A 12,135-nucleotide genomic window follows, 5' to 3' on the forward strand; every position below is an offset into this window, starting at 1 on the left:
TGCCTAGCAGCAGAGTTAGCAGGGAAGTAGGCCAATAGCTGGTCCTAGTTGGCCAGACCCCTGATACAATCCACCTCCTCTCCCCACCTGCAGCAATTCTTTGTATGGAAAAATTAATATTGGGGAAGTATTTAATGTCTCAGTCTTGGCTTTTGGAAATGCAATCTGACAGGTGGAAACAAGAAGAAGCCGGAACCAGGAGACCTGCCAGCACTTTGTATGCCCCCAGTGAGTGCATCACTGCTCCACGGAGTACTAGCTTGCTATCCACTGGGACAGTCCAGACAGTCTCTTGTATTAGGCTGCACCGAGTGTGCTCTGATCTACAAGCAGGCTGCAGCTGGCAGAGCCCAGGGTGGATCTTCTTGGGGGCTGAGGCAGGGCATTCTTTATGGAGGCCCCTTAGCTGTGTGCTACCCTTCTGCCAGCGGTCGAGTCACCTGAGACCTCAGCACTTCCAGAGTGCAATGCAAAACTCATCTCTGTACACAGACCTTCCCTTGATAAGAGTTGCTGAAAAGTGGCCCAGGGATGCAAATTCCTCTCCCGTGCCATTCAAGCAGCGCCACAGAACATGGTCTTCCATCAAAAAGCAGTAGTGACTTCTTAATCTTTCTGATCGGTCAGGTGCTTGGATCCCACAGTGATCCATGCTTTAGAAATGCATACAGTAGATAGGTAGACGGCCGTTAGGTCAGTGGATCTGGGCCTCCATGCATGTGTTTTGGGATCCCCTTTGATGGCGGTCCACCCTCCTTCCCTGCCCTGATGGCACGAAACAGAGGGAAGTTCTCTGGTCGTGGGGTTTACAGCAAGAAGGGTCATTAGGTTTGAAAGCCATTGCAAATAGGAACCTTATGTGGACACAGCGTGGAATTAATTGTCTCCTCCTCATAACAGATTACATGGCGCTTTGGTAGGACACGGGGCTGGTACAGTACAGATGACCTGTCCAAGACAAATGGTGCAAGGAGCATGACAAGACCTATGTTAAAAGGGTCGTTTTAATGATACACCTACTATGTTTTTCATTCAAATTAAGGGCAGTTGGCTGGTGCCTTACTCACACAACAAGGGTACCGTCCAGTGCAATAAAGATTGTCTTGCAGCTGCCAACGCCATGTTATAAATGCAAAAATGATTAGAGTTGTTGAAGACTGTGTGTCGATTGTCATGGCACAAGTTAATAAATGCTTAAAAGGTTTATTTACCAATTCTGAAAAGTCCTGCAGTCATCATGTATAATGCAAATACAGATTCTGTGCAGGAAGATATAAAACTTTACTACAGGGGAAGACAGTCCATTATCTCAGTGCAAACATGTCCCTCTTAGCTGTAAGCTAAACACCAGGGGACCAAGCAGACATGCTGATTAGAGGAACTGATGTTTGCATGAGTGTCCACGCATAAAAAGAATGGTTGAGATCATTTGGAGATAACGGTAAGGGAGGGGAAGACCCTGCCAAAACAAACCACATCACGTGCTGGCTGTGGCTGGAAAGGCCTGAGATCTGATTCTCAGTTACCTCATCCTTGAGCTTTAAGCCACCTTTGTGCTCCTTGTACTCTGGGGCCATGCAGGGGGTCTCCAGTGTAAGTTAGAGCAGACTTGTGGTTGCTGTAACATAAGGTTTAGGAAGCAGAGAATAGCCTTAGTGCCGTGTGCTCTAGCCATGCTTCTGCTATGCTCCCAATGCACCTTTTATGCTGGGGACTGGGAGTAAGACATGCAGAACCTTGACACTAGCTCTGCACTGGCCAGAGAAGCCCCCTGCACAGAGAGTATCCTTGTGGGGGTCTTTCCTGCCCACTTTGAGACCCCTTTGCCTGCCAGAGCAGTGTAGACAGGCCCTAGCACAGCGAAGGGGAAGGACCTTAAAGCTGTGCAAAGACATTAGCGACCTAATCTGCAAACATCTGCATGACTGAAGAGTCCTGAAGCATCCCTAGAGGATTGCTTTAATAGACTGTGTATTGCTTTGCTTAAGCAAACGTGATTTTATTTTGAGGTGAGCAGCATCTGAGCCTGAGCCAGCAAAGTGACAAGAGGTTGTTCTTTCCTATGGGCAGTGTCCCTTTCTTGCTGTCATCCTCCTTGTTTCACTCTGAGGTTTGTGCAGATCATTTAAAAAAAACTGGCCACACCTGCCTACCCTAACCTGCTTTGACCCAGCTGCCCCTGGGGCCATGATCAGCCTGCTCAGCCATATCCTAGTGCTGTTGAAGTCAGTGGCAGTTTTTGCATTGCCTTTGGTAGGAGCAGTTCTTGGATCTATGCACACAAATATTCCACCAGGGTTGTAAGTGGAAAGAGGTGCTGGATATAATGCTTTCTGTCAGGCCTATTTCCTTTATATGCCATGGGCAAAATATTTGATCTGGCAGATGAAAAACCTGGTTGAGATGTTCTGTTTGATGTAACTTGCTGACGTCCTCCTGCTAATACTGCTCCTTCCGGCTTGTCAGATAATTGCAACCAGAGAGTTTTGGAGTGACCTTGAGCTGGGCGGAACAGCAGGAAGTAGATGAAAGCAGCAGAAGATGGAAGAGATGATAAGATGCAATATGTGACCGTACAACTGTTTGCCTGTAATGTTAGAAGATGCCCACATGACCACTTCGTGTGTTCCATCTGCAGCAGTATACCTGATTCTTTTGCATAGGAGAGTAGATCTGAATCCTAATTCAGGGCTCTTTAAATCACAGCATGATAGTAAATGGGCACCTTGCCTCCCTCTTTCCCCTTAACACAAATGTATAATTAGGGGGCCACATACCCTCAGACTCCCCATATAGCAGTATGTCTACACTACAAAGTTAGATCTATTTTATAGAAGTCGATTTTTAGAAACTGATTTTATACAGTCGATTGTGTATGTCCACACTAAACGTATTAAGTCGGCGGAGTGCATCCTCACTACTGTGGCTAGCATCAACATACAGAGCAGTGCACTGTGGGTAGCTATCCCACAGTTTCCGCAGTCTCCGCTGCCCATTGGAATTATGGGTTAAGCTCCCAATATCTGATGGGGCAAAAACATTGTCGTGGGTGGTTTTGGGTACATGTCGTCAGGCCCCCCTCCCTTCCTCCATGAAAGCAACAGCAGACAATTGTTTTGTGCCTTTTTTCCTGGTTTACCTGTGCAGACGCCATACCACGGCAAGCATGGAGCCCGCTCAGCCCACCGTACGTCTCCTGGGTGCTGCTGGCAGATGCGGTACTGCACTGCTACACAGCAGCAGCTCCCTGCTTTCATGGCAGACAGTGCAGTAGGACTGATAGCCATCGTAGATCTCCTGGGTGCTCCTGGCAGACCTCGGTGAGGTCAATCAGGGCACCTGGACAAACATGGCTATTCTCCTCTTAGAGCACCAAATGGGAGCCAGAGACTCCAGGTCATTTTCTTCTTTAAGTTTTGTCTCGTGGAGATTCAGTCCTGCCTGGAATATCATGCAAACTGGAGGCTTCTGCCTCAGGCTGCTCTCCCAGCCGACAGCACCGCGCGGTCACGCCTACCCCTTGCTCCCAGGGCTCATGAAGCCTGGACCAGTAGTAAGGAGCCATTCAACTATAGGCTGAGCAAGTGCAGAATGGCGGTAGAATGTGCCTTTGGATGTTTAAAAGCTTGCTGGCGCTGTTTGCTGATTAGGTCAGACCTCAGCACAGGCAACATTCCCATTGTTATTGCTGCTTGCTGTGTGGTCCCTAATATCTGTGAGAGTAAGGGGGAGAAGTGTATGGCGGGGTGGGAGGTTGAGGCAAATCGCCTGGTGTCCGATTTTGAGCAGCCAGACACCAAAGCGATTAAAAGAGCACAGCAAGGTGTGCTGCGCATCAGAGAGGCTTTGAAAACCAGTTTCATGACTGGCCAGGCTTCAGTGTGACAGTTGTGTGCGTTTCTCCTTGATGCAAACCTGCCCCCTTTGTTGATTTTAATTCCCTCTAAGCCAACCACCCTGCCCCCTTCGAAATAAAGTAACTATTGTTTTGAAACTGTGCATTCTTTCTTAATTTTTTTTAAAAAAAGAGATAACGGACAAGGTAGCCTGGGTTGGGTGTGGGGGGGGAGGAGGATAGGACAAGGCCACATTGCTTATTGTAGCCACACTAAAAATCAAACTGTTTGAATGACAGCCTTCTGTTGCTTGGGCCATCCTCTGGAGTGGAGTGGCTGGGTGCCAGGAGCCTCCTCCTGCTGCGTTCTTGGGCGTCTGGGTGAGGAGGCTATGGTACATGGGGAGGAGGGTAAGCGGTTGTACAGTGGATGCAGTGGGAGTCTGTGCTCTTGTTGGCTTTCCTGCAGCTCCAACAGACGCTTCATCATGTCCGTTTGCTCCCCCATTAGCCTCAGCATCGCCTCTTGCCTCCGCTCTTCGCGCTCACTTAATTCTTTCCTGGCCTCTGCCACTGAATGCCTCCATGCATTAAGCTGTGCCCTATCAGTGCGGGAGGACTGCATGAGCTCGGAAAACATGTCATCGCGAGTGCAGTTTTTTTCGCCTTCTAATCTGCAATAACCTCAGGGACAAAGATGATAGGGGGAGCTTAGAAACATTCTGTACTCTATGATTCTGGGGGGACTGCATGGTCACCTGTGCTGCTGAGTTCGCCACACTGACCAAACAGGAAATTTAAATTCAAAAGTTCCCGGGGCTTTTCCTGTGTACCTGGCTAGTGCATCGGAGTTCAAAGTGCTGTCCAGAGCAGTCACAATGGAGCACTCTGGGATAGCTCCTGGAGGCCAATACCGTTGATTTGCATCCACACTACCCCAAATTTGACTCAGCAAGGTTGATTTTAGTGCTACGCCCCTCGTTGGGGAGGAGTACAGAAGTTGATTTTAAGAGCCCTTTAGGTTGACGGAACGGGGTTTTTAAGTTTTTAAGTCAATAGGGCCATAAGTATTTTACTCAGTAATAAGTCAATAGAGGATTGGGCTCTAAATGTCAAAGTCAACATGTAATTGTAAACCTGGGCTTGCTTGAAGTTATTGTAGACTACATGTATCAAGTATATTCTGGGAAGAATTTCCCCACTCTTTTCACCAGTCCAGACCCACCCTTCCTCCCTCTTGAATTTCTAATCTCACGTTCCAGCTGCGAACCATTCCTGAGTATGTGTCTAACTCTGCAAAATGTTTTGTTGAGGACATACAGGGAAGGATGGACAAGATAACCCTGCAGGTCTTTCACAGCTCTTAATTCTTGTGTAAGTCCTGCCTTCCCATCAGGCTTTACAGCCCAAAGCAATAAATGTGATTTTTCCCCAGAAGCTCATGGGCGTGGGACAAAATGCTTTTAAGCACGCTACTATTTTTAGCCCTGTGTTGGGTTCCAAGTAAAAATGACTGTCAACCACTGCTCATAAAACTCTGGCATTTGGCTTTTCTCAGGAAGTAATCAGCATGTCCGATGAGCTGTATTCAGAGCTTAGCTCCAGATGGGAAAAAAAGAGTCTTTCTACCAAATTTCTTTTCCATGTTCTATTCCCTACAGATGCCAGGAAAGCTGTTAAAGAGATGCTGCAACTAAAGGTCTCCCTTTTATTTCCCCCCCCCCCCCCCACAGCTTCACGGAAGCCATGAGGAGCCAGCCGAAGCTGGAAGGTCTGGATTGCCTTTCTGTCTACTGCGCAGGCTTGGCTGTTCTGGGAATAGGGTTCTTGTTTGTCATCTCCAGTTTTTTAGCACTGGGATTCATCGGGACATTTTTGGGTAAGGCTGCCATTGGGCACTCCTGGTGCAGTTTTCACAAACCGTGTCTACACTATGAACTAGGGGTGTTGTTCCCAGCGTGCCAACTCCAAAGTATCCTGAACCCTCTAGGTAGGTAGTTGGCAGGGCTAAGCCGGGCTCCTGCTGCCTGTACGACTGCAGGTCCACTGCTGTTTATATTCGTGCTAGCTCTCATTGAGCTACTGCGGGTCTGGGAGTTGAAAACCCCACCCCTAAATCGTGCTGTAGATGTAGCCACAGAAAGTGGTCCTAGGGGCATCTAGCCTATATTTTTCAAAGGTGAGTAGATACTTTGGATGGCTCGGTGGTTTGGTTTTTGGGTTTTTTTGGTTGTCCAGCTTGAGATGCCATGAAGGGACAGGTGATTCTGAAATTCAGGCTCCTTTCAGGTGCCTCAACTGAGAAGCACGCCACCCAAAACTACTTGCTACCTTGGCTCTCTGACCCAGGGAGAGCAGACAGGAGACCAGTTTTTAAGATCTTGGGTAAAATTTTCAAATGTGCAGAAAGAAACTAAGTCCCACTGACTTCCAAGGAGACTTCGGTTCCTAAGTGTCCCGATGAAGTGTCTGGGAAAAAAAGGGGACGTAGGTGCCTAAGTGACTTAGTCATTTTGAAAAATGTTACCAACCCCTCCCCCCCCATCAGAAGGGGGGGAGGTAAAGATCATTCCCGATTTGCAAAGGGGGAAGCCGGGGCACAGAGAGATGTATTGACTCGCCTGAGGTCTTGCAAATAGGAATAGAATCCAGGGCTCCAGAATGCACAGTCTGGCCACTAGTCAGTGCTTCCTCATTCCTTAATAGATTGTACTCCATGTTTGTTGCTTACCCAGCACTCACTGGCTTCCCACCGGCATTTGTCTGACAGCCGCCTTGTGAATAGCTCCTCCGTCACAATTTCCTCTTCCAGTTGGTGGGAACGTGATTGGCTCCTGATATCTAGAGCCTTGAAACCAGAGAGCCAGAGTCCTGGGGGTCTTATTTCCCCTCCTCCCTGTGTCCTGGCGCTGTGTAAATATGGTTATTGGGTCAGGAAATATGAGCCCATTAATAGTTTGCAGTGTTGTTGTAACCGTGTCGGTTCCAGGATATTAGAGAGACATGGTGTGTGAGGGAATATCTTTTATTGGACCAACTTCAGTTGGTGAGAGAGCCAAGCTTTTGAGCTTACACGGAGCTCTTCTTCAGGTCCCTAGATGAACAGGACTCTGAAGAAGAGATATTATTACCTCCCCCATTGTGTCTCTCTAAAACCCATAGTACTCAGCCAGCAGGTGTCACTCTAGAATGAAAATGGGTTTAATACTCCCCACATTTAGCCAGGTCTCAAATTAGTTCCATCAAACCTGAGCCATGGCTGACTCAACAGATCCTCTGGACTTGAATTTCTACTGAAAAATAAACAAATAGGAATCAGATTCAGCAGAAATGCAAAGAGTGACTGTTCTGCTCAGCTCTGGGAAGAGTACTCTCTCTGCATGGCTCCCGCTTAGACCATTTCTTCTGTGTGTAAAAGAGTAGGGAAGAAGGAAGATCTTGGATTTATTAACATTAGTGGCTAGCCTAGATCAAATATTGCATATTCACCTCTTCCCTCAGAAGCTCCCTCTGTCGTGAAGTTGGATTATAGCTGAGATTCCATGGTTTAGAGGCTATCACGGCTCAGCAGGGGAAAAAAATCCCACTCCCCTAATTGTGCAGAATAAGATTACTAGGCTTGGTGTAACGCTCTCCTGACCTGGATGAGACCGTAAGCCCTTTGCCTAGCCACGACTATGGAGGGAACGTCGCTTGTGCTGGTGACCTCAGATGGACAAAGCTGAGAAATCCAAGGAGAAGAATTAACGGTCGTGCAAGGGGAGAATTGGGTAGGGATGAGCAGTGCTGCTGAAACAGAGCATCCCAGAAGGGAAATGGACTTGAGTCTGGTTTATGTGGGGCCCTGGGTTCGCCCCGCTGCTCCTCAGACGTCCTTGTCAACTGCTGGAAATGGCCCACCTGGATTATCACTACAAAAGGTTTTTCCCCCACCCCCGCTCTCCTGCTGGTAATAGCTCACCTTACCTGATCGCTCTGGTTACAGTGTGTATGGTAACACCCATTGTTTCATGTTCTCTGTGTATATAAATCTCCCCCCTGTATTTTCCACAGTATGCATCCCATGAAGTGAGCTGTAGCTCACGAAAGCTCGTGCTCAAATAAATTGGTTCGTCTCTAAGGTGCCCCAAGTCCTCCTGTTCTCTCTGCAGTAGAGTTACTGATATGTGCCACGAACTTGAACTTTACTGCAGACCCAGCTATTGCAAGTGCAGCGCTGGAGCCCTGCTGTTCTCTTTTGAGACTCTCAGACTTTAGGGACCATCATGATCAGCTAGTCTGCACATCGCAGATCACAGAACCGATCCACCCACTCCTGTTATAGACCCCTAGCCTCTGGCTGAGTTACTGAAGTCCTCAAATCATGATTTAAGGACTTCAAGTTACAGAGAATCCACCATTTACACTTGTTTAAATCCACCAGTGACCTTTGCTCCCATACTGCAGAGGAAGGCAAAAACCCCCCAGAGTCTCTGCCGGTCTGACCTAGGGGAAAATTCCTTCCCTACTCAAAATATGGCACTCCAGGACAGCAAGGAAATATTTTTCCTCTCAATTATGGAGCTTTCTTTTGAGTGTGCATTTTTACTTGTTCCTTGTAACTCTGGGCACCTGTATCTTTGAGAGAGAAGCAGGGTGAATTCTCTAGTACTGTTGGGATCTACATTTTGCTTTGGGTAAGAAAGGCTGTGTTTGATCAGCAGGAATGAGGTCATTGCATTACATCCGAGGGAGAGGGAAGCTTTGGTATAACCTGAAACACCCAACGGCCTCGAAAACGTATGGGAATAGGATTCAACCCTTCAGCAAAATCAAGGTCCCTTTTGTCTTCTGTTACAATGATGGGGGCCATATAAGTATCTGGCTAGGCAGATTAAATAATACGTTTAAATTGCTTAGAAAGGGCTAAACTGTGGGAGCCTATGGATGACAATGAGTCACTCTTCCTAAACAAGTTTTTCTGTGCCACTCAATTTTCCACCCAGCAGTGTTGGATCAAGGCTCCATTTTGCGGCTGTTGAGCTTGTTCATTTCGGTTCATGCAGCTTCATTTTCTTTGTCGCCCGCAAAATAATTCTTCTCAGCGGTCACTGGGGCCAGCTCACCAGCATTTCCTTTCCTCATTGTGCCTTCACAATTGGAGCAATTTGCAGAGCTATAAACACTTGCTGGAATTCTAGTTTAATGTTCTCTTCCAGTGCGGCTTGCCCTATTTTCTGACATGCATAGTGGTGGACAGTTGTCTTAAATGAGGTAATGGGGTTTTTTGCATGCGGGAAGGAGTGTATTTTTCAGTCCCTCTGTCTCCCATCTATGCATTATTCCTTCCAGCAAGGAAAGCATTGACCGTGGTTACAAGTAAACCCAACCTGACCAAACGCTGTCAGTTGGGTTACATTGAAACTTATTAGTCTCTGCAGAGAAGCCGTGGTGGTGGGGCTTTATAACCAGCTAACGCAGAGGTGGTTTCTAGAGGAGGCTGTAGAAAGCCTGACATATATACATTAAACTGCTCTTGAACCACAGAGATACAAAATAACCCCTACAGAGTGGATGGGCACCTTGAATTCTTTCCTACAAACATAGGAGCTGAAAGCCCCAACCAAGACTGCAGATCCCAACCTCCCACTTCCTGAGAAAGGGCTGCTCCCTATTTTGGAGGCTTCCTTGAGTCTCAAGTGGGGCCCAAGGCTTGTGCGGACGCTCAGCATAGGGGTAAATTTCACCCTCAAAGAAAGAGACGCTCCAGTGGACAGTCCACCAGAGGTTTCAGGGCTTGGACAGCCAGAGTTCCCTAGTGGTTAGAGAGCTGGACTGGGAGTCAGGAGACCGACCTGGGTTCTAGTCCCAGCTTGGCCAGTGGCCAAGTTTGGGTGGTCTTGGAGAAGTCACTTCTGTATCTTAGTTTCCCCACCTGTAACATGGTGCCTACCTCCTTTATAATGTGCTTTGATCTCTCCTGAAGAAAAGTGCTTTATAAGAGCTAGGGTTATTTATTGTTATGTAAAGCTTCTCCACTCCCCATTGTCTAGATATCTTATCAGATCTGTCCCTGAGATGACCAGGCAATATTGGCATTGTTCCAGCTGAAAATGCCACAAGAAGTTCAGTCTGAGATTGGGAAAAGGTTCAGTCAAGTTCTTTGTCAATCCAGATCGGTGCCCCCAGGCCTTGTAATCTCTACCATCCTATTATTGTTCATTAAAGGGAGAAACCTGGAGTGAAACCTGAGATCTGAGCCCCATTGAACATTGTCACAGCCCTAGCAGAAGGCTTCCTATGGACTTGGAGGCAATGCAACTGATTTCCAGCTTAGGGAGATATAATTTTATTAGAGATTTTAGAAATGACATTTACCTAGAACCTGGGAAGTATCTGAGCTAGAGATCAGTCGAGCCACACATTCAGCTCCTAAACACCCCACAGTCTGAGTCTAAATTTCTGGGGTTTAAATATAGCTCATTAGCAAGACCCAGGGCCATTTACAAAATTGAGATCCATAAGAATGGCCATACTGGGTCAGATCAATGGTCCACCTAGCCCAGTATCCTGTTTTCTGACAGTGGCCAATGCCAGGTGTCCCAGAGGGAATGAACAGAACAGGTAATCATCAAATAATCCATCCCCTGTCACCCATTCCCAGCTTCTGACAAACAAGAGGCTAGGGACACCACCCGTACCCATCCTGGCTAATAGCCATTGATGGACCTATCCTCCAGGAACTTATCGAGTTCTTTTTTTAACCCTGTTATAATCTTGGCCTTCACAACATCCTCTGGCAAGCAGTTCCACAAGTTGACTGTGTTGTGTGAAAAAATACTTCCTTTTGTTTGTTTTAAACCTGCTGTCTATTAATGTCATTTGGTTCATTAATTTCATTTGCCATCCAGGTTAATCTTTCCCATATATATATTTTTGGGGAAAAAATATATATGGGAAATATATATATATATTTTATATACGTTTGGGATCAAAGATTTTAGCCCCTGAGCCCCCTTTTGTAAAGTGTAGCTGGGCTGACTGAGGACAGTATTTTGTCAGGAAAGGCTATTTTGGGCTGCAGAGATTGCTATATCGCTGATATTGACTAAAAGCTTCTTAGCTGAAATGGTCCATTCAGTGTTCTTGGGTTTGTTTTTCATTTCTGCACAGTGCACATTCTATCTTTGGTTTGTTACTTGTTTCAAGGGTTGGCAAATACTCTTTCTTCCCATTATCAGCACTGCCATTGATTTAGCCTCCATACTCAGACTTCATCTCCATTGTGATTTGTCCCTGCCAAAGATAAAACACATCCGTGCAGCAAAAGCATTTACCTTCTCCAGAAGCTCCCAGTAAAAGCAGCGTGGCATTGCCAGAAGCTTTCTTTGCCTTTGCCTTCCTCTGTATGAGGTATTCAGCTGTAGATCAGAGGCTTTTCTCCACAAAACTTCAAGCCTCTTGCAGTAAGAATTAGTTTGAAAGCAGGGCAATGGAATTGATTTGCTGTGGCCCGGTGACAAATAACATGCTTTGCTTAGCAGAGTTGTGCAAGGGATGGACATATGTTGTTGCCTCCATTAATAGAAGCCCAAATGTACTTTAATAGTCAACAGTAAACAAATCTATTGCAGGAGCAAATAGATGCGAGTGCCAGTGTTGACTGAGAGAGAGATCCCTGATTCAAGGCACGTTCACAGAGCTAGGATGTCTAGTTCCCCTTATTTGTATGTGTGGTTATTTGCAGGCAATTTATTACTTATCTGTACTATGATAGTGCCTAGAGGTCCCATCTGTGATCACGGCCCCATTGTGCTAGGCGCTGTACGTACACATAGTAAGACAGCCCTTGCTGTCTGACCAGACAAAGACGGATATAATTTTGCAGGCCCTAAAAGGAGGCAGGTTTAGAAAAGAGATGACTAAGGGGGGAATATGACAGCGATCTAGACAATCATGAGTGATGTGGAGAAAGTGATTAGGGAAGTGTTATTTACCCCTTCACATAACACAAGAACCAGGGGTCACCTGATGAAATTAATAGGCAGCAGGTTTAAAATAAACAAAAGGAAATACTTTACACAATGCACAGTCAACCTGTGGAACTCATTGCCAGGCGATGTTGTGAAGGCCAAAAGTATAACCGGATTCAAAAAAGAATTAGATAAATTCCTGGAGAATAGGTCCATCAATGGCTATTAGCCAACATAGTCAGGGACACAATCCCATGTTCTGGGTGTCCCTAAATCTCCAATGTCCAGTTGCTGGGACTAGACGACGGGATAGATCACTTGATAATTGCCCTGTTCTGTTCATTCCCT

At 46.6% G+C, this 12,135-nt stretch overlaps 1 protein-coding gene across 5 annotated transcripts in view; it reads left to right on the top strand.

The window, feature by feature from the left end:
- PEMT (phosphatidylethanolamine N-methyltransferase) overlaps nucleotides 1-12,135 on the top strand; it is a 91,673-nt gene that overhangs the window by 55,593 nt on the left and 23,945 nt on the right. For all 5 annotated transcript variants that reach the window (XM_073361843.2, XM_073361846.2, XM_073361844.2 and 2 more), the window contains one exon: nucleotides 5,569-5,714. In XM_073361843.2, the coding sequence (XP_073217944.1) occupies nucleotides 5,569-5,714 (146 nt within the window). The remainder of the gene's footprint in view (nucleotides 1-5,568; nucleotides 5,715-12,135) is intronic.

The sequence above is a fragment of the Lepidochelys kempii genome, chromosome 10 (genome assembly GCF_965140285.1).
Source record: "Lepidochelys kempii isolate rLepKem1 chromosome 10, rLepKem1.hap1, whole genome shotgun sequence".
NCBI classification, from domain to species: Eukaryota; Metazoa; Chordata; order Testudines; family Cheloniidae; genus Lepidochelys; species Lepidochelys kempii.